Below are 23,039 nucleotides of genomic sequence, written 5' to 3' on the forward strand. Positions count from 1 at the left end.
TTCAACTTCTTTAGGAAATAAGGGACTGATTAGATCATTTTTCTGATCCTGATTAAAATTTAGTACCTGCTATCTCTCTAGGAAATTGTCCACTTCATCCAGATTTTCCACTTGTGTTGAGTATAGGTTTTTATAGTAGAATCTGATGATATTTTGGATTTCCTCAATTTCTCTTGTTATGTCTCCCTTTGCATTTCTGATTTTGTTGATTTGAATACTGTCTCTGTGCCCTTGGTTATTCTGGCTAAAGATTTATCTATTTTTGTAGATTTTTCTCAAAGAACCAGCTCCTGGTTTGGTTGGTTCTTTGTATTGTTCTCTTTGTTTCTACTTGGTTGATTTCAGCCCTAAGTTTGATTATTACTGCCGTCTACTCCTCTTGTGTATATTCACTTCTTTTTGTTCTAGAGCTTTCAGATTTTCTGTCAACCTGCTAGTGTATGCTCTCTCCAGTTTCATTTTGGACACAATTAGAGCTATGGGTTTTCCTGTTAGCACTGTTTTCATTGTGTCCCATAATTTGGGGTATGTTGTGGTATCCTTTTCAGTATAATCTTTAAAAATCTTTAATTTCTTTCTTCATTTCTGCTTTGAACAACTTAACATTGAGTAGACTGTTGCTCAGCTTCCACATGTATGTAGGCTTTCTATTGTTTTTTGTTGTTATTGAAGACCAGCCTTATTCCATGGTGTTCTGATAGGGTGCATGGGATTATTTCATTCTTTTTGTATATGTTGAGGCCTGTTTTGTGACTGATTATATGGTCAATTTTAGAAAAGGTACTATGAGGTGCTGAGAAGAAGGTATATCCTTTTAAGGATGAAATGTTCTATAGATATCTGTTAAATCCATTTGTTTCATAACTTCTGTTAGTTTCACTGTATCTGTTTACTTTCTGTTTCCATGATCTGTCCATTGCTGAGAATGGGGTGTTGAAGTCTCCCACTATTATTGTGAAGTGTGCAACCCATGCTTGGAGCTTTAGTAAAGTTTCTTTTATGAATGTAAGTGCCCTTGCAATCATAACATAGAAGTTCATAATTGAAACTTCATTGTGGTAGATCTTTCCTTTAATGAGTTTGAAGTATGCTTCCTTATCTTTTTTGATAACTTTAGGTTGAATGTCGATTTTATTCAATGTTAGAATGGTTACTCTAGCTTATTTCCTGGGACCATTTGCTTAGAAAATTGTTTCACAGGCTTTTACTCTGAGATAGTGTCTGTCTTTATCACTGAGGTGGGTTTCCTGTATACAGCAAAATACTGGATCCTATTTCATATACAGTATGTTAGTCTAAGTATTTTGTTGGGGAATTGAGTCCACTGATATTAAGAGATATTAAGTAATAGTGATTGTTGCTTCCTGATATTTTTGTTGTTAGAGGTAAAACTGTGTCTATATGCCTATATTCTTTCTGGTTTGTTAAAAGAAGATTATTTTCTTGCTTTTTCTAGGGTTTAGTTTTCCTCTTTGTGTTGGAGTTTTCCATTTATTATCCTTTGAAGGGCTAGATTTATGGAAAGATTCTATGTTAATTTGTATTTGTCATGGAATATCTTGGATTCTCCATCTATGGTAATTTAGAGTTTTGCTGGGGATAGTAGCCTGGGCTGCCATTTGTGTTCTCTTAGGGTCTGTATTACATCTGCCCTTGACCTTCTGGCTTTCGTTCTCTCTGGCAAGAAGTCTGGAGTAATTCTGACAAATCTGCCTTTTATGTTACTTTACTATTTGCCCTTACTGCTTTTAATATTCTTTCTTTGTCTTATGCACTTGGTGTTTTGATTATTATGTGACAGGAGTAATTTCTGGTTCAATCTATTTGGAGTTCTGTATGCTTCTTGTATGTTCATGGGCATCTCTTTCTTTAAGTTAGGGAAGTTTTGTTTTATAATTTAGTTGATATTTCCTGGCCCTTTAATTTGGGAAACTGTTCTCTCTTCTATACCTATTATCCTTAGGTTTGTTCTTCTCATTGTGTGCTGAATTCCCTGGATGTTTTGTGTTAGGACCTCTTGCTTTCTACATTTTCTTTGACTGTTGTGTCAATGTTTTCTATGGTGTCTTCTACACCTGAGATTCTCTCTTCTATCTCTTGTATTCAGTTGGTAATGCTTGTATCTATGATTTCTTATCTCTTTCCTAGATTTTCTATCTGCAGAGTTGTCTCTCTTGGTAATTTCTTTATTGTTTCTACTTCCATTTTTAGATCCTGGATGGTTTTGTTCAATTCCTTCACCTGATTGATTGTGCGTTTCTGTAATTCATTAAGGAAGTTTCCTGTTTCCTCTGTAGGAGCTTCTACCTGTTTACCTATGTTCTTCTGTGTTTCTATAAGGGAGTTATTTATGTCCTTCTTAAAGTCCTCTATCAGCATCATTAAATGTGATTTTAAATCCAAATCTTGCTTTTCCAGTGTGTTGCGGTATCCATGACTTGATTTGATAGGAGAACTGTGTTCTGATAATACCAAGTAACCTTGGTTTTTGATAAGATTCTTCCACTTGCCTTTGACCATCTGGTTATCTCTGCTGTTAGTTGGGCTTGTTGTCTCTGGATGGAGCTTGTCCCTCCTGTGGGCCTATAAGCCTCTGTTTGAACTCTTGTGAGACCAGCTCTGTGTCTAGAGTGCTGTGGAAGAGCCTTAGCTTCCAACTGCAGATGGTGAAGGGAAGGATCCTATCCCAGACACTTCACTGTACCTGTGCTCTGTGCACTGATGACTGGTCCTACTCCGAACAGTTATTAGAGAGAAAATGGTGATCCCACCTCTGAGAGGAGGAGTGAGAGCAGTCCTGTGAGACCAGCTCTCTCCTGGTGGGTCCTGTATACAGAGGGCTGTGGAAGAGCATTAGCTTCAGGGTGCAGATGGCAATGGGAAGGCTTAATCAGCTATTAAAAACAACTACTTGATGAAATTAGCAGAAAAGTGGATGAATCTAGAAAATATCATCCTGAGTGAGGTAAATCACTAACAAAAGAACACACATGGTACATACTCACTGATGAGTAGATATTAGGCAAAGAGCATGGAATAGACTCACAGACCACAGGAAAATCAAGAAGAAGAAAGACCAAAGAATGGTTGCCTCAGTCCTACTTAGAAGGGGGGACAAAATAATAAAGGGAAGGAGAGGTTGGGAGGGAATTGAGAGAAAGAGAAGATGGGGAGGGGGGATAGAGGTGAAGAATCAGGTATGGGAAGAAATTGAGGAGATGTACAGAGAGACAGAAGATTGAACAGAGTTATATAGCAATAGGGGAGAGGAGAGTGGGTGTAGCAACCAAAAGGTTCTAGATGCCAGGAAAGTAAGAGGTTCCAGGACTTCACAGGGATGACATTAACTGAAATACCCTACAAAGGGGAGGGAGAACCTGTCAAAACCATATCTAGAGGTTAGGCATGCCCCCCCTAGTTGAGGGATGGGGCCACCCACCCATATAAAAATTTTTAACCCGGAATTGTTCCTGTCTAATGGAAATACAGGGACAAGAGTACAGCAGGGATTGAAGGAAAGGATATCCAGAGACTACCCAACCTGGGGATCCATCCCACATGCAAACACCAAACCCAAGCACTATTGCTGATGCCAGGAAGTTCTTGCTGACAGGAGACTGACACAGCTGTCTCCTCAGAGGCTCTGCCAGATCCTGACAAATACAGATGTGGATGCTCACAGCCGACCATCCAAATGAGCATATCGACTGTAATGGAGGAGTTAGGGAAAAGACTGAAGGAGCTGAAGGGGTCTTACCTGGCATAATGGGAGGGGAGACCTTTGGACCTGTGAAAACTTAATGCCCCACTGTAGAGGAATGCTAAGGCAGTGAGGCAGGAGTGGGTAGGTTGTTGGAGGAACACCCTCAAAGCAGGGTAAGGGGAGAATGGGATAGAGGGTTTAGAGAGGGGAAACCTGGAAAGTAGATAACGTTTGAAATGTAAATAAAATAAAATATCAATTTAAAAAAAAGAACTTAGCTGGTGCTACTCAAAAGAAGAAATAGAAATAGCAAGTAAATATTTTTTTAAAAGAGTTAAACTTTCTTATCTATCAAGGAAGTAAAAATTAAAACTACTTTGAGGTTTAATTTAAAAAAAACAAAACAAACAAAAAACAAAAAAAAAACCAACAAAAAAAAAGCAAGAATTGAACCATGACTCTGTGTTAAGCCCTATAGAATTCTTAAGCCTGACATGTACAAATATATGAGCCAAGTGTTATTCCACCATCAGGATTTAAGGACAGAAGATTTCCTTTCATGGTGAGAGGGCCGTTCTGCTGCACTGAAGGAAAAGTACCAATATAAATGAATAGAAAGCTAAGTTAGAAGTTAATTTTAAAAAGAGAGAGAGAGAGAGAGAGAAAAGATGTTATAAATAATAATATGTATTAGCAGGACTATGAGCAAAAATAGATGAAAATGTGGGTTTGGAGCTGGGCAGAAGATTTGGTCATCTGTGTAACCCAACTTATGTGTCCTAGAGAGCTGCAATCTCAAGATCCTCCTGTCTCAGCTTGTTACATGTTTGGAATACTAGAGTGCATCTTCATACCTAGCAGAAGTGCAGTTCTTGATGCTATATACAAGGCAAGGCAAGAGCATCAAGAGCTATGGGGGCAGCTCATAGAATCAGTAGAATAACATCAGAAATATTTATTATTGTCTTCCACCAACAATAACCAGCCTTAAGGTAATAATTATAAGATATGGGGATATTTAAAATGTATGGCCCTTGGCATGGATAATATATATTGCATAATATAGAGGTAGTTTTTATTCTGGGCATAAATGAGAAATATCGCCCAACTTCCCACGTTATAACAGGTCAACATTCTAATTTTGAATACAAAAATCAACTAAAATTAAGCATACCTCAAAAAGGAAGGTAAAATATGAAGAAGAACTTAATATCATGGATTGTGTGTTTGTTTTGCCCTGTTTATCTCATCTTTGAACTGTAGCTGATTCAGTACAGTGAATGTGCATAATGAAACAAAAGGATCCATCTCTAGATTGCAGAGACCTGAAAAAAGGAATAGTGTGCGTAAGCTAAAGACGAGAAAATTGCCAATCTTTCCTTCATCCTCCCTCTTAGATCACTCCTTTCTTTCTCATTCTTTCTCCTTTCCTCTTCACTGGTCCTTCTTTTCCTCTTCTTCCTTCTTGCCTTCCTCCTTTCTTCCTATTCTTCAGATTTAAGTGCTTCTTACTGTTCCTTCTTATCATAAGTTGTAAGTATCATAACGATGCTTACAACTTTATTTTGTTGCTTAATTAAAATACTACAGTGTCACATCACATCTTAAAATCTTGCTAGGAATCCATCCTTCTGACTAATTAAACCTAGAAAGGAGGCAGCAATCTGAGGATATGAAGAAATATTCACTTCTTTTTCTATTTATCTGTTCATCTATCTGTCTATCTTACAAATTCTTGGGAAAAGAATAGTGAATTATATTCATTAGCTTTTTATCGCCATGACAAAACAAAAGATATCTCTCTTTTAATAATCTTGGATGTTTTCAAAAATGAAGTATCTGGACACATCTTCTTTACATGTTTCTTTTCTTCATTTTTGAACTCCTACATTTCTTGCAGTATTATTTCTGTTCAGTAAAAAAGCATTCCTCTCACTGGTTTACCTGAAGACAATCGGCTGACAGGGTTGCTCTGTGGGCAAAGTGCTTATCACATAGATGTGAGGACCTGGCTCACATCCCAGGTACCCACAAAAAGTCATATGTAGCACCAGCATGGACTGTATTTCGAGTAATGTTGTGGCAAGATGATAGATGAAAGGAAACAAGAGAATCCCCACAAGAGTCTAGCCTAAAAAGCATTTCATCTGTTCCTTGCTTCAGATCTACACTCAAACTTGTCTTCTGATCTTGACCAACATACCATGGCCAGAGAAGTTGCCTTCAAATATGAACATGAACAAATATACAAGCATAAAAAGACACATCATACACACAATTCTAAAACATGGATCTAAAAAAATAAGGTAGCATGCCAAGAATTATGTTACTTTTCTTCATTGAATCATTTTTCTCTATTCCCTTTCAGATAATGCTTTAATTTGAGTGTGTAAAAATTGAGAGATAAAGTTCTTGAAATAACTTACATTCTCTATATAATTCAGCCACAAAGCACTACCCTGCCTCACACCTCAAAAAGGCTAGAGGGTAAATATTTAATAGAGTAGACTACAAGGAAAACCTGGGTGGTGTGGTACAAACTTTTAATGCCAGCACTCAAGAGGCAGATACAAGAGGATCTGGTCTACAGTGTGAGCTACAGGACAACCAAGAATAGATAGAGAAATCGTGTCTCAAAAAAGACCTGTATTTAGAAGGGTCCTTTAAGACACATGTGATGCTCTAGTACGTTTTCTGCTGAAACCAACTCCCTGTGGGTGAAAGAGGAGCAGGTGCCCTTTGACCAACAGTATACACTCTGCTGAGCTGATTTGCATATGGAGTCATTATACAACATCCCAGAATTCTTTAAGGGCAGCTGCCAGGAAGCTAAGAAGCATCCTCTCTTCTAGCTCTCAGAGATGGAGACAGACACACTCCTGCTATGGGTGCTGCTGCTCTGGGTTCCAGGTGAGGGTACAGATAAGTGTTATGAGCAACCTCTGTGGCCATTATGATGCTCCATGCCTCTCTGTTCTTGATCACTATAATTAGGGCATTTGTCACTGGTTTTAAGTTTCCCCAGTCCCCTGAATTTTCCATTTTCTCAGAGTGATGTCCAAAATTATTCTTAAAAATTTAAATGAAAAGGTCCTCTGCTGTGAAGGCTTTTAAAGATATATAAAAATAATCTTTGTGTTTATCATTCCAGGTTCCACTGGTGACATTGTGCTGACACAGTCTCCTGCTTCCTTAGCTGTATCTCTGGGGCAGAGGGCCACCATCTCATGCAGGGCCAGCCAAAGTGTCAGTACATCTAGCTATAGTTATATGCACTGGTACCAACAGAAACCAGGACAGCCACCCAAACTCCTCATCAAGTATGCATCCAACCTAGAATCTGGGGTCCCTGCCAGGTTCAGTGGCAGTGGGTCTGGGACAGACTTCACCCTCAACATCCATCCTGTGGAGGAGGAGGATACTGCAACATATTACTGTCAGCACAGTTGGGAGATTCCTCCCACAGTGCTCCAGGGCTGAACAAAAACCTCCTGGGGTTGCAGCTCACTGAGGCTCAGTCTCTCAGTTCTCTCTTACTCTCTAACATCTCAAAACAGAGCTATAGGCTTGTTTGGAAAAATATCTCAAACAATGATACAAGTCTTATGAACAGATATGTATGTGTGTCCCATCCTTCATGCTTTCTAATTTAATTATTTCCCAACAAAATATATGATTGTTTTAAATGTTTTTGTCATTTAAATTTTTATTAACACATATTTATGTTTGGATAATTTTCCCTCTCCCCTTACTCTCTGACCACATTTCTGTCTATTCCCAACATCCTCAGCATCCTCCATTGACTTTCCAGTCACTGAGGATTTACTGTCTCTTATTTATAATTCTGCAGATAGAAAGGGTTAAGAAATACAAATTATATCACTGAAAAATAGTGTTAATCTAAGATACTTACTGTGTTATGTTTGTGTGTGTATGTTTGTGTGTGTGTGTGTATGTGTATGTGGGAGTGTGTTTGTGTATGGTGTGGGAGTGTGTGTGTGTGTGTGTGTGTGTGTGTGTGTGTGTGTGTGTGTGTGTGTATGTGTCTATGAAAGGATAACCTGAAGAATTTAGTTCTTTCTTTCCACCAGGTCCAGTCTGGGAACCACACTCACGTCATCAGTCTTCTGTGAGCGTGCTTCCTGGGACAGGGTGAGCAACGGAGCAACCGTGCCAGCCTTGGGTACTATTTCTTTTCCTTTAATCATTTATTTTCATTTTAAATTGTGTATATGGGGGAGGGGTGCAAGTGTGAGTGCTCATAGAAGTCAGAAGAGGGCATCAGATACCAGGGAGCCTGAGATACAGGAGGTTTTGAGGTAGTTGATGTGAGCTGGAAAACAAACTGGGGAATTCTGCAAGAACAAGTAGTGCTCTGAACTGCTAACTCATTTATTCACCTCTGATCTGCCATCTATAAGGTACTCCTTTAGATTTAGTAACCCCTTTTTCCCTAAAGCAATGGAAGACTTGATGGAAGCATAGTTGTCCTTCATTTAAGTTAAAAAGAGCATTGAGTAGTCAAGTTTGTCAGTTAATCTTTAAGATACAGGCTGACATTCTCATGCCAGTGTGTTTATTCTCCAATTGCATTTATTTGCTTGCCCTCACAAACAGCCTACTATAGTTTCTTAGAAACATAGGCTATGCTACAGTTATTTCCTTAATTTGTTCCACTATCTCTGTGTCCATCTCCAAATTAAGTTTTAATATCAGATTTATTGATTTTCCTTTTCTCTTGATCAAATATTTTTCATTTTTAAGTTTCTATATTTGTGTTCAATGTCTTCCTACCCTTTTCTTTTGTTCTTTTCTATCTTTCTTTCTTTCTTTGTCTTTTGTGTATGGTGTATGAAATATGTGAGTGAATATAACAAAGAACAACACGGTGTTGGTCCTCAAATTCCACATTGTTTGAGATAAGGTGTCATCAGGGAACATTCCATACATGGTATCCAGGGGAAGAGAGGACTTAATGGATACCTTCCTTCTCTTTGCAGTGATGCAATGAGCTCTCATCAACTTGGACCTTTCTAAAGTGCTAAATAGTCCTTGGATCTATATCCCTAATGGAGAAGTGCTTTTTTCCTATACTATCGTTTTCTGTGCGAATAGACTAGAAAAGAGAGAAAATGGCCTCCTAAGAGAAGTACTAATTATAATACTACCATCCAACTAGAACGATCCAGCCATGAGCTGGAAAATGATCTCAGACCCCCTCTATGTAAATATGTTTTGCTTTCCTGGGAGAGTTAATTCTCTATGGACAGTCACTGTTACATGGAATCTACCCTTCTAGCCTCCTCCAGTACTGCATCTGTGCTGCTCAATGCTTCTCTGAGAGAAGCATATGTGGGATCTTCTGTTTGCCCCCTGCAAGTGACCCAGCCCACTATCTCCAGGTTCATTCTGAGGGTCACCTCCTCTAATCAACCACCTACAAGTGGTCCTCAACTCCTTTACTTTCCACTTCAGGGAAATGTCAAGTGAACTTTTGCTCTCCAGAATGTAAATCCCCTTAAATTTCAAAACTTAAATCGAATTAAATCTGATTTAGAGATTTTCAGTTGACCCTGACCAATATACTGAAGCTTTCCAAAACCGCACCCTGTTAATGAATATAAACTACAAGAAGATAATGTTAGTCCTATGTCAGACAAATATAAGTCCAGGAAAACAAGTAGTTTCTAGGATGCTTAATCTCATGCTGATGACCTTCTTGTATCCTATGGTCCAGCTTGCCAGTTCTTTTGTGAAGGGGAAAGAGAACCCACAGTAAAGGAGGTCAGTTCCTCAGAAATCCTTTAATGGGTCCATGACAGTATTTTCTTGGAACAGCAAGATAAATATTTTCAAGCTTATATTCTAAAGGGATTAACAAGGGCCAAGATCAAATCTAATCTACCCCAAATTGTTTTCTAAAGGTCGAAGCCTTGGGCGAAAACACTCTGGCTTCTTTAAAAAACACAGAGGCACATTAATGCACCACTCATCTCTCTCTATGGAGTCTGTAAAAGGGAAACTAATTTAAACAAATACATTTATAAACAAATAAACCCAGATATTAGAAGGAAGGTATATGAACTAGCCCTTGGACTAATACATACCTTAAATAATCTCCTGAAGACTGACATTTCAGTCTTTTATAATGGATCTCTGAAGAATGCACAACAAAAAAGAACAGAATAAGGTGACAGCCTGGCAGTGACCTCACAATCATGAAGGCCTAAGGATTTCTAAATAGCCTTACAGATTACCTGCTATATTTGATGACAGTCAAGAAATTAAAAGAAAGAGTGCCCTTGCAAGCAAAGGAAACTGCCATTACCCATGCACTGTGATAGAGGGAACACTCGAACTAGACTATCTTTGGTAGCAGAATTTTCTGCATCATGACCCCTCCCCACAAATGATCCAACAGCACTGTTAATTTCTTAAGCTGTGAGCTCTCGGTGCTTAGACACCGTGATCATCCAGGAGCTGCATATGATTCTGAGCACTGAGGGGAAGGAGGTGAACCTCCTTCTAAATTCTGAAACTGGGTATTCAATTATTTTTCATAATCTGGTTCTCAACTCCTCTCTTAGTATACCATGAGTCATCACAGAAAAGCTTTTACTTTCATATATCTCCCAACCTCTGTTCTTCATAGTAAAACATTTACTCTTCTATCATAACTACTTAATGAAACCAAGCATGACAGCTCCTCTGCTAGAAAGAGACATTCTGGCCAAAATCCATCCCACTAGTCTTGTGGATGCATAGCAGGCTATTTGCTTGTCCCTCGTTGAAGAACTAATAATCCAGGTCTTTCAATGACACAGAGAAAAAATTTCCAATGCCTCCATTAACATCCCAGTCAATGTTCATCTCAAGAACCCCATTTCATTCCCTCATCAAAGACAGTATGCTCTAAAATTGTAATCTTAGAAGGAATGAGAAATCAAAATAGATGACTTGAAGTCACAGAGTCTCAAAGTTCCTGTAACATCCCAATGCTGGAGTTCAAAAGACTAAAGAATAGTGGAGATTAGTAAGGGCCTCCTCCTCATTAGCTAGGCCATAGTTCCTACCTACCTGGGAGCCCCCAACTCCTTTCCTTTGTGAACACAAATCTCTGAGAAGACAAAATGGTTCACAGTCATCAATTTAAAAGGTGACTTTTTCTGCATACCTTACACTGTGATGACAAATACGTGTTTGCATTTGAGGATCCTTCCAATCAAACCACCCAACTCTTCTGAATGATATTGACCCAAATTTCTAAAACAGTCCTCACATATTTGGACAGACACTGTTATAGGACCTATCTAAATTCTCTCCCTTACATGTTAGTGTTCTCCAGTAGTCAGGTAAAATCTTCCTTCGTTCCTTCACTGACGGCATCTCTTAGGAAAGAACTACATGAGTAATTGGAGACTGCACAGTATCCTCTTGAATTGATACTGATTTATTGAAGAAATCAGTGAGAAAACAATTGCTAAAATCAAATGAAAATGACAGCACAGCTTCCCAGCCACTTCTGGATGCAGCTATGTGATGCTGAGAGAAGAGTTTATGGCTGCAAATGGCAACTTGAAAATAAGAAAAACAGAATGACCTCACATGAATGGTCAAATTCAGAGAGACTTTAAATAAGGACCATAAACTTCAAGGTGTAAGGAAAAGATCAAGCCAAACCCAAAGGCAGGCAAGAGCATGAGATGATGAAATATCAGGACAGATATTAATGACATGGAGCTGATAATACCAACACACAGAATTATTCCAAGAGTTTGGGGTTTTTTGGTTTTGGTTTTGGTTTCTTTGTTGTTGTTGTTTGGTTCTTTTTGGGTTTTTTTTTTTTGACAAGTTAGGAGAACAGCATGCAAACTAACTTATAGAAAAAGAAATAGATCTAAATTGATAGAATCAAAGATAGAAGAGAGGAACTTGAAATCCATTCAAATAAAAATCAGAAGGTCGTTGGGGAGTGCTTTGAAATCTTATACTCAAAAAAAAAAAAATTCAAGACGTAGATATGTGTCTAGACCCATATGACAGAGCAACATTAAGTCAAAAAGATATCAGCAACTTCAAAAGAACCATAGCAAGCTATTTTTTAGTTAATAAAATGAAGTGCTAATAAAATGACTCTCAAGAGTGAAGTTCATGTTTTTATAGTTTTCAGACAAAATGTTCTCTATGTAAAAAAGAATTACCTCATAGCTAAAGTGATAGATAAAAGGGAAGTTAACAGAACAATAACAAGAATCAAGAATGAACAATAAGTTCAAAGAAGCATTTCATTTTATGAGCTCATTATAAACTCAAATCAATAGTTTTTGCATGTCCTTGCCTTATCATAGTGTAAACCTGTGGCATTATTCTTAAAGATGAATGCTTATTCCTCAAACAAAAAATTTTCACAAGCCTATATCTATTTTTAGTGCAATTTATGAAAGCTCATTGTTTTTCTTATTATGTAGTGTTTAATTACTGTTTTATGAGGTATGGGCACATTTTATTCTTGATTCTAACTTCATTATGTATTTCTGGCAAAACAACTAAAACCATCTCTCGCAACTTACTTCCTAAAATTATTTGAATCAAATCAGGAATGCTATAAGATCACTAATTCGATTAAACAGCATTTATTTGTGAAAGTTCACCTTCATATTCTCTGCAGAAAAGCTGTCCAATAGAGTGGGATAATGGTCAGGAATCACTAGACTATGTAATAGTGATAGATGAGGCATATCCATAGCAAGAAGCAATCCCAGGATAGTCTCTTTGGATCTTGCCTCTCAGAGCTCACCTTTTGCAGACCATGACAAAACAAAAAACGATGAGAAAAAAAAAAAAAAAACAAATCAAAACCAGTGGGCCATCTGCAGGAAAGTCATCTGCTAACCTTAGCCTTTCCTACATGGCTCCTGACACTTTTGTCAATATCTAATAGTCACATATTTTTCTATTATGTCTTCCACATGTGTGGACATATTCTTATCTACTTTCTTTCATTTATGATTCGATCTTGCAGGAGGTAAGGGATTTGTAAAGTTTAACTATATATCCTGAACTAAATTGAAAATCACTAATTGATCACTAGGTAAGTGGTCCCCACTATCCATGAATTTGAAACCCACCTGCCTCTTCCCCCGATGGCTGGATTACACGACTCCATGCCCAGCTTCATTTCATTTTTTATCTTTTACCATTGCATATGCATGAACATTAGAGGTGCAACAATGTACATCCACAGTCATGCAAAGCTTACTTCCAAGGCACCCTCTGGTTCTACATGAACCCTCTTTGGTCTTCTTCATCTGCCCCATATAGAGTAGGAAAGCACAATAGAATGATCCTTAGCAACTTTGTCTGATGCACAACTCCATCGTTTTCAAACTTATGATCCTAGTTCACAGTAATTTAACTATATTGTATTGGTTATCTACTGGTGTATAATGAACTTACACAAATTCAGTGGCTCATGACTATAACACTTACAGTCTGGGCAGGTTGTTTGGGTCCTGTGTGCAGGGTCTCATAGGCTACAGGAAAGTTGCTGTCAAGGCTGCATCTTATCTGGATGCTCAAATAATCTCCTTCTCAGCTCAGTCACTATGTTCACCCAGCTGTGTGCCTTGGACCTCTGTGGCTGAACTATACCTCTGTGCTATACTAGGATTAACTGTGAGATAGAAGCTTCCCTAAGGTGCCACAGGCACTGAAAGTTTCCAAACCTGTGGGATCTCACTAATCAAACCAACAAGGAGGTGCACAGAAGAGTAAACAGATTCTCCTTAGAGGCTTTGATCAGATTAAATGAGACCTACACAGGTTAATCTCCCTTTGAATGAATTCAGAATACTCAGAATTTGTATGTTTATTACACTCACAAAATCTCATTTCCTCATCTGTATTTTAGGCAGCAGAGGGTGGTCTCAGATATTCTCAAAGACCTGAAACAGTTGCCAGAGGCAGCATCCATGAGGTCTGAGAATTGGGAGTAACCTGAAGCAGAGAAAAATGAGCTGGGTTGGCCTTGTCTAGAACTATCTGAAAAATAAAATCTGGAATCTTGTGGCTTCTTCACTCAAACTCTATATGTCACTGAAAAAAAAAAAAAACTATTTTTGTTGTCTCCTTAGCAATGACTAAGACCAGTAAATGCACAGAGCTGAGAGGTACCCAGCCTTCTATGACTGTACCATGAGTCCTCACATCTCTATTCTCACTGAAGTGATGTGTGCCTCTCACATCTCTCCTATACTCCATTCTGTTTTCTGTAGCTGAATAACACAAGCTGAGGATTTTTTTAAACATGTTTGAGTGTGTATTGTTTTTTGGTAGAAATGTTTGAGAAGGATTAGGAGTTGTAGCCTTGTTGGAGGATGTGTGCCACTGACTGGCACCATTCCCAGTGTCCTCTCTCTGGTTCTTGCTTTTAGATAAAAATGTGAAACTTCACTTCCCACTGCCAAGCCTTTTCTCTGCCACAATATACTCGAATCCAGGAGGAGGAACTATCATAGATAAAGGTACACTACCAGAGGAGGCTTAAAATAAGGATGTTGTCCAAGATTGTCTTTCACTTTAATGGAAAATTAACATGTTAATAAAGAAAAAAAGGTAAGACTTGTTGCTTCTAAATGATAAGACATTAAATGTTCTAACACATTTTTCTTTGAAAAACCACAACTCTCTCTGGTTAAGTAGATTAGGAAGATAATAATAACAATAACAATAGGACCTCCCTGTTTCCTGTCTGATCCTGCCACCACCATGGCAGAGTAGGGCCTAAATGAGCACCATCAAAATGATGTCATTAATTACATGCATTTTTCTCATTCAAAAAGAAGCTTGGGGGCTTTGCCAGAGCACCTGGTGGAGCCATCTTGGTTCCCGGATCCCTCAGAGACTAGTCTGCACATATGAGAGTGTGAACTACAGAAGCTACACAGCTTCTGGGTCAGGCAGAAGCAACACAGGTTCTGGGGCAGACCCCAATTCGGGCTCCAGACATCTGGACACCTTCCCTGCCAGAGGAGGGGTATCCACTCCTTGTGGGATGGCTTTGCCAGAGCACCTGGTGGAGCCATCTTGGTTCCCGGATTCCTCAGAGACTAGTCTGCACATATGAGAGTGTGAACTACAGAAGCTACACAGCTTCTGGGTCAGGCAGAAGCAACACAGCTTCTGGGGCAGACCCCAATTCGGGCTCCAGACATCTGGACACCTTCCCTGCCAGAGGAGGGGTATCCACTCCTTGTGGGATGGCTTTGCCAGAGCACCTGGTGGAGCCATCTTGGTTCCCGGATTCCTCAGAGACTAGTCTGCACATATGAGTGTGTGGACTACAGAAGCTACACAGCTTCTGGGTCAGGCAGAAGCAACACAGCTTCTGGGGCAGACCCCGATTCGGGCTCCAGACATCAGGGCACCTTCCCTGCCAGAGGAGGGGTATCCACTCCTTGAGGGAGGGCTTTGCGAAAGCACCTGGGGGAGCCATCTTGGTTCCCGGATCCCTCAAAGACTAGTCTGCCCAGATTCTCAGTACAGAAGCTACACAGCTTCTAGGACAGGCAGAAGCGACACAGCTTCTGGGGCAGACCCTGTTTCAGGCTCCAGACATCCCAGCACCTTCCCTGCCAGAGGAGAGGTGTCCACTCTGCCTGGGGGGGTTTGCCAAAGCACCTGGGGCAGCCATCTTGGTTCCCAGATCCCTCAGAGGCTAGTCTGCACAGGTGAGAGTGTGGACTACAGAAACTACACAGCTTCTGGGGCAGACCCCATTTCGGGCTCCAGACATCTGGGTACCTTACCTGCCAGAGGAGAGTTATCCATGTCGCCCGGGAGGGCTTTGCCGGAGCACCTGGGGGAGCCATCTCTGGTCCTGGATCTCTCAGAGACTAGTCTGCACAGGTGAAAGTACGGACAACAGAAGCTACACAGCTTCTGGGACAGGTATAATTGAGAGCTTCTGATACAGGCCCTATTTCAGGCCTTCATCTTCTGCCAGGAGGCATGTCTGAAGGCCGGATATCTGTGTACACTCCCTGCAGGAGGAGAACTTGCCTGCAGAGAGTAATCTGAACAATGAAACTCAAGAGAGAGCTAGTCTCCCAGGTCTGCTGTTAGAGGCTAACAGAATCATGGGAGGAATAAGCTCCAACAAGAGACAACTATAACAAGTAACTCCAGATATTACCAGATGGCAAAAGGCAGATGTAAGAATCTTACTAACAGAAACCAAGACCACTCACCATGATCAGAATCCAGCACTCCCACCTCAGCCAGTCCTGGATATACCAACACACCCAAAAATATAGACACAGATTTAAAAGTCTATCTCATGATGATGGTAAAGAAAAAAGAAAAACACAACCAAACAGGTAGAAATCCTTAAAGAAAAACAGAAAAACACAACCAACCAGGTGATGGAATTGAACATAACCATAAAAGACCTAAAAACAGAAGTAGACTCAATAAGGAAAACACAAAGTGAGACAACGCTGGAGATAGAAACCCTAGGAAAGAAATCTGGAAACACAGATGCAAGCATCAGTAACAGAATACAAGAGATGGAAGAAGGAATCTCAGATGCAGAAGATTCCATAGAAAACAGGGGCACAACAATCAAGGAAAATGCAAAATGCAAAAAGATCCTAACTCAAAGCATGCAGGAAATCCAGGACACAATGAGAAGACCAAACCTATGGATAATAGGAATAGATGAGAATAAAAATTCTCAACTTAAAGGGCCAGAAAATATCTTCAACAAAATTATAGAAGAAAACTTCCCAAACATAAAGAAAAAGATGTGCATGAACATACAGGAAGCCTACAGAACTCCAAATAGATTGGACCAGAAAAGAAATTCCTCCTGACACATAATAATCAGAACAACAAATACACTAAATAAAGATAGAATATTAAAAGCAGTAAAGGAAAAAGGTCAACTAACATATAAAGGCAGGTCTATTAGAATTGCACCAGACTTTTCAACAGAGACTATGAAAGCCAGAAGATCCTGGATAGATTTTATACAGGCACTAAGAGAACACAAATGCCAGCCCAGGCTACTATACCCAGCCAAACTCTCAATTACCATAGATGGAGAAACCAAAGTAATCCATGACAAAACCAAATTCACACAATATCTTTCCATGAATCCAGCCCTTCAAAGAAAAATTTAAAAAATTTTAAAAAATCAATACAAGTAGGGAAACTACACCCTAGAAAAAGCAAGAAATTGATCTTTCAAAAAACCTAAAAGAAGATAGCCACAAGAACATAATGCCAACTCTAACAACAAAAATAATAGGAAGCAACAATGACTTTTCATTAGTATCTCTTAATCTCAATGGACTCAATTCTCCAATAAAAAAACATAGACTAACAAATAGGACCCAACATTTTGCTGCTTACAGGAAACCCATCTCAGGGAAAAAGACAAAGACTACCTCAGAGTGAAAAGATGGAAAACAATTTTACAAGCAGACGGTCTGAAGAAACGAGCAGGAGTAGCCTTTCTAATATCGAAAAAAAAATCGAGTTCCAACCCAAAGTTATCAAAAAAGACAAAGAGGGGCACTTCATACTCATCAAAGGTAAAATCTTCCAAGAGGAACTCTAAATTCTGAATATCTACGCTCCAAATGCAAGGGCATCCACATTCATTAAAGAAACTTTAGTAAAGCTCAAAGCACACATTGAACCTCACACAATAAAAGTGGGAGAGTTCAACACCCCACTTTCATCAATGGACAGATCGTGGAAACAGAAAGTAAACAGGGACACATTAAAACTAACAGAAATTATAAAACAAATCGATTTAACTGATATCTACAGAATATTTTATCCTAAAATAAAAGAATATACCTTCTTCTCAGCACCTCATGTTACCATCTGCAAAATCGACCAGATAGTTGGTCACAAAATAGGCCTCAACAGATACAAAACTATGGAAATTGTCCTATCCTATCAGATCACCATGGACTAAAGTTGATCTTTAATAACAACATAAATAATAGAAAGCCAACATCCACATGGAAACTGAACAACATTCTCTTCAATGATACCTTGGTCGAGGAAAGAATAAAGAAATAAATTAAAGACTTTTTAGATTTTAATGAAAATGAAGCCACACCATACCCAAATTTATGAGACATTATGAAACCGTTTCGAAGAAGAAACTCATAGCTCTGAATGCCTCCAAAAAGAAACTAGAGAGAGCACACACTAGCAGCTTGACAACACACCTAAAAGCTCTAGAACAAAAGGAAGCAAATTCACCCAAAAGGAGTATACAGCAGGAAATAATCAAACTTATGGGCAAAATCAACCAAGTGGGAAAAATGAAGAACTATTTCCCAGTAGTCTCCCAACCAATAAAGACACCAGGACCAGGTCGGTTTAGTGCAGAGTTCTATCAGATGTTCAAAGAAGATCTAATTCCACTTCTTCTCAAACTATTCTACAAAATAGAAACAGAAGGTACTCTACCCAATTAATTCTAGGAAGCCACAATTACTCTGATACTTAAACCACAGAAAGACCGAACAAAGAGAACTTCAGACCAATTTCCCTTATGAATATCGATGCAAAAATATTCAATAAAATTTTCGTTAACTGAATCCAAGAACACATCAAAACAATCATCCATCCTGACCAAGTAGGTTTCATTCCAGGGATGCAGGGATTGTTTAATATATGGATATCCATCAATGTAATCCACTATATAAACAAACTCAAAGACAAAAACCACATGATCATCTCGTTAGATGCTGAGAAACCATTTGACAAAATTCAACACCCATTCATGATAAAAGTATTGGAAAGATCAGGAATTCGAGGCCCATACCAAAACATGATAAAAGCGATCTAGAGCAAACAGTAGCCAACATCAAAGTAAATGGTGACAAGCAAGAAGCAATCCCACTAAAATCAGGGAGTAGACAAGGCTGCCCACTCTCTCCCTACCTATTCAACATAGTGCTTGAAGTCCTACCCAGAACAATTAGACAACAAAAGTCATCAATGGGATACAAATTGGAAAAGAAGAAGTCAAAATATCACTATTTACAGATGATATGATAGTATATATAAATGACCCTTAAAATTCCATGAAAGAATACCTAAATCTGATAAACAGCTTCAGTACAGTAGCTGGATATAAAATTAACTCAAACAAATCACTAGCATTTCTCTACACAAAGGATATACAGGCTAAGAAAGTAATTAGGGAAATAACACATTTCACAATAGTTGGAAATAATATAAAATACCTTGGTGTGACTCTAACTAAGCAAGTGAAAGAACTGTATGATAAGAACTTCAAGTCTCTTAAGAAAGAAATCCAAGAAGATCTCAGAAGATGGAAATATCTCCAATGCCCATGGATTGGCAGGATTAATATAGTAAAAAAGAAATCTACAGATTCAATGCAATCACCATCAAAATTCCAACTCAATTCTTCACAGAGTTAGAAAGGGCAATTTGCAAATTCATCTGGAATAACAAAAACCCTAGGATAGCAAAAACACTTCTCAAGGATAAAAGAACCTCTGGTGGAATCACCATGCCTGACCTGAAGATGTACTACAGAGCAATTGTGATAAAAACTGCATGGTACTGGTACAACAACAGACAGGAAGATCAATGGAATAGAACTGGAAGATCCAGAAATGAACCCACACACCTATGGTCACTTGATCTTTGACAAGGAAGCTAAAACCATCCAGTGGGAAAAAAAGAAAGCATTTTCAAAAAATGGTTCTAGGTGAGAGCACGGGGGTCTGCCCGGCCTGAGAGGTTTGTGTCACAGGCGCTGGCGGGAGCCTTCTTGGCTCCGGGACTCCGCGGAGGGCAGGCTGCACGGGTGACCGTGTGGAATACAGACGCCAGCCTTTTCTGGGACGGGCGAGAGTTGCAGAGCCTCTGGGGCGGTGCCATCTTCAGCTCCAGACAGCCGGCCACCTTCCTGGTGAGAGCACGGGGGTCTGCCAGGCCTGAGAGGTTTGTGTCACAGGCGCTGGCGGGAGCCTTCTTGGCTCCGGGACTCCACAGAGGGCAGGATGCATGGGTTACCGTGTGGAATACAGAGGCCAGCCGTTTCTGGGACAGGCGAGAGTCACAGAGCTTCTGAGGCAGCGCCATCTTCGGCTCCAGACAACCGGCCACCTTCCTGGCCAAAGCAACACAACTTCTGGGAAAGATCCTGTTTTGGGCCTTCACCTTCAGCCAGGAGGAGGTCCAAACACCAGATAACTGTACACCTTCCCTGAAAGAGGAGAGCTTGCCTGCAGAGATTACTCTGACCACTGAAACTCAGAGGAGAGAGCTTGTCTCCCACGCCTGCTGATTGAGGGTAACAAAATCAACAGAGGAACAATCTCTTAACAAAGACAACTATAACAACTAACTCCAGAGATTGCCAGATGGCGAAAGGTAAACGTAAGAATCCTACTAACAGAAACCAGGACCACTCACCATCATCAGAACCCAGAACGCCCACTTCGCCCAGTCCAGGACACCCTAACACACCTGAAAAGGTAAACCTGGATTTAAAAGCATATCTCATGATGATGGTAGAGGACATAAAGAAGGAATTCAATAACTCACTTAAAGAGATACAGGAGAACACTGCTAAAGAGTTACAAGTCCTTAAAGAAAAACAGGAAAACACAACCAAACAGGTAGAAGTCCTTATAGAAAAACAGGAAAACACATCCAAACAGGTGATGGAAATGAACAAAACCATACTAGACCTAAAAAGGGAAGTAGACACAATAAAGAAAACCCAAAGTGAGGCAACGCTGGAGATAGAAACCCTAGGAAAGAAATCTGGAACCATAGATGCCAGCATCAGCAACAGAATACAAGAGATGGAAGAGAGAATCTCAGGTGCAGAAGACTCCATAGAGAACATCGGCACAACAATCAAAAAAATGGAAAATACAAAAAGATCCTAACTCAAAACATCCAGGAAATCCAGGACACAATGAGAAGACCAAACCTACGGATAATAGGAGTGGATGAGAATGAAGATTTTCAACTCAAAGGACCAGCAAACATCTTCAACAAAATTATTGAAGAAAACTTCCCAAATCTAAAGAAAGAGATGCCCATGAACATACAAGAAGCCTACAGAACTCCAAATAGACTGGACCAGAAAAGAAATTCCTCCCGACACATAATAATCAGAACATCAAATGCACTAAATAAAGATAGAATACTAAAAGCAGTAAGGGAAAAAGGTCAAGTAACATATAAAGGCAAGCCTATCAGAATTACACCAGATTTTTCACCAGAGACTATGAAAGCCAGAAGAGCCTGGACAGATGTTATACAGACACTAAGAGAACACAAATTCCAGCCCAGGCTCCTATACCCAGCCAAACTCTCAATTACCATAGATGGAGAAACCAAAGTATTCCACGACAAAACTAAATTCACCCATTATCTCTCCAGGAATCCAGCCCTTCAAAGGATAATAACAGAAAAAAACCAATACAAGGACGGGAACCACGCCCTAGAAAAAACAAGAAGATAATCCCTCAACAAACCTAAAAGAAGACAGCCACAAGAACAGAATGCCAACTTTAACAACAAAAATAACAGGAAGCAACAATTACCTTTCCTTAATATCTCTTAATATCAATGGACTCAATTCCCCAATAAAAAGACATAGACTAACAGACTGGCTACACAAACAGGACCCAACATTCTGCTGCTTACAGGAAACCCATCTCAGGGAAAAAGACAGACACTACCTCAGAGTGAAAGGCTGGAAAACAATTTTCCAAGCAAATGGTCTGAAGAAACAGGCTGGAGTAGCCATTCTAATATCGGATAAAATCGACTTCCACCCCAAAGTTATCAAAAAAGACAAGGAGGGACACTTCATACTCATCAAAGGTAAAATCCTCCAAGAGGAACTCTCAATTCTGAATATCTACGCTCCAAATGCAAGGGCAGCCACATTCATTAAAGACACTTTAGTAAAGCTCAAAGCACACATTGCACCTCACACAATAATAGTGGGAGACTTCAACACACCACTTTCATCAATGGACAGATCTTGGAAACAGAAACTAAACAGGGACACAGTGAAACTAACAGAAGTTATGAAACAAATGGACCTGACAGATATCTACAGAATATTTTATCCTAAAACAAAAGGATATACCTTCTTCTCAGCACCTCACGGGACCTTCTCCAAAATTGACCATATAATTGGTCACAAAATGGGCCTCAACAGATACATAAATATTGAAATTGTCCCATGTATCCTATTAGACCACCATGGCCTAAGACTGATCTTCAATAACAACATAAATAATGGAAAGCCAACATTCACGTGGAAACTGAACAACACTCTTCTCAATGATACCTTGGTAAGGAAGGAATAAAGAAAGAAATTAAAGACTTTTTAGAGTTTAATGAAAATGAAGCCACAACTTACCCGAACCTTTGGGACACAATGAAAGCATTTCTAAGAGGGAAACTCATAGCTCTGAGTACCTCCAAGAAGAAACGGGAGAGAGCACATACTAGCAGCTTGACAACACATCTAAAAGCTCTAGAAAAAAAGGAAGCAAATTCACCCAAGAGGAGTAGACGGCAGGAAATAATCAAACTCAGGGGTGAAATTAACCAAGTGGAAACAAGAAGAACTATTCAAAGAATTAACCAAACGAGGAGTTGGTTCTTTGAGAAAATCAACAAGATAGATAAACCCTTAGCTAGACTCACTAAAGGGCAAAGGGACAAAATCCTAATCAACAAAATCAGAAATGAAAAGGGAGACATAACAACAGATCCTGAAGAAATCCAAAACACCATCAGATCCTTCTACAAAAGGCTATACTCAACAAAACTGGAAAACATGGACAAAATGGACAAATTTCTGGAAAGATACCAGGTACCAAAGTTGAATCAGGATCAAGTTGACCTTCTAAACAGTCCCATATCCCCTAAAGAAATAGAAGCAGTTATTAATAGTCTCCCAGCCAAAAAAAGCCCAGGACCAGACGGGTTTAGTGCAGAGTTCTATCAGACCTTCAAAGAAGATCTAATTCCAGTTCTGCACAAACTATTTCACAAGATAGAAGTAGAAGGTACTCTACCCAACTCATTTTATGAAGCCACTATTACTCTGATACCTAAACCACAGAAAGATCCAACAAAGATAGAGAACTTCAGACCAATTTCTCTTATGAATATCGATGCAAAAATCCTCAATAAACTTCTCGCTAACCGAATCCAAGAACACATTAAAGCAATCATCCATCCTGACCAAGTAGGTTTTATTCCAGGGATGCAGGGATGGTTTAATATATGAAAATCC

General features: G+C 39.4%; 1 gene segment (V, D, J or C) and 1 further gene; both read left to right on the top strand.

Annotated features, from left to right (window-relative positions):
• Window positions 1–23,039, top strand: part of Igk (immunoglobulin kappa chain complex) — a 3,171,119-nt gene that overhangs the window by 3,045,237 nt on the left and 102,843 nt on the right.
• Igkv3-7 (immunoglobulin kappa variable 3-7) lies at window positions 6,565–7,164 on the top strand. The segment is given in 2 exon segments: window positions 6,565–6,613; window positions 6,855–7,164. Coding segments are annotated over 2 exon segments (359 nt in total).

Source organism: Mus musculus, chromosome 6 (genome assembly GCF_000001635.26).
Source record: "Mus musculus strain C57BL/6J chromosome 6, GRCm38.p6 C57BL/6J".
NCBI classification, from domain to species: Eukaryota; Metazoa; Chordata; class Mammalia; order Rodentia; family Muridae; genus Mus; species Mus musculus.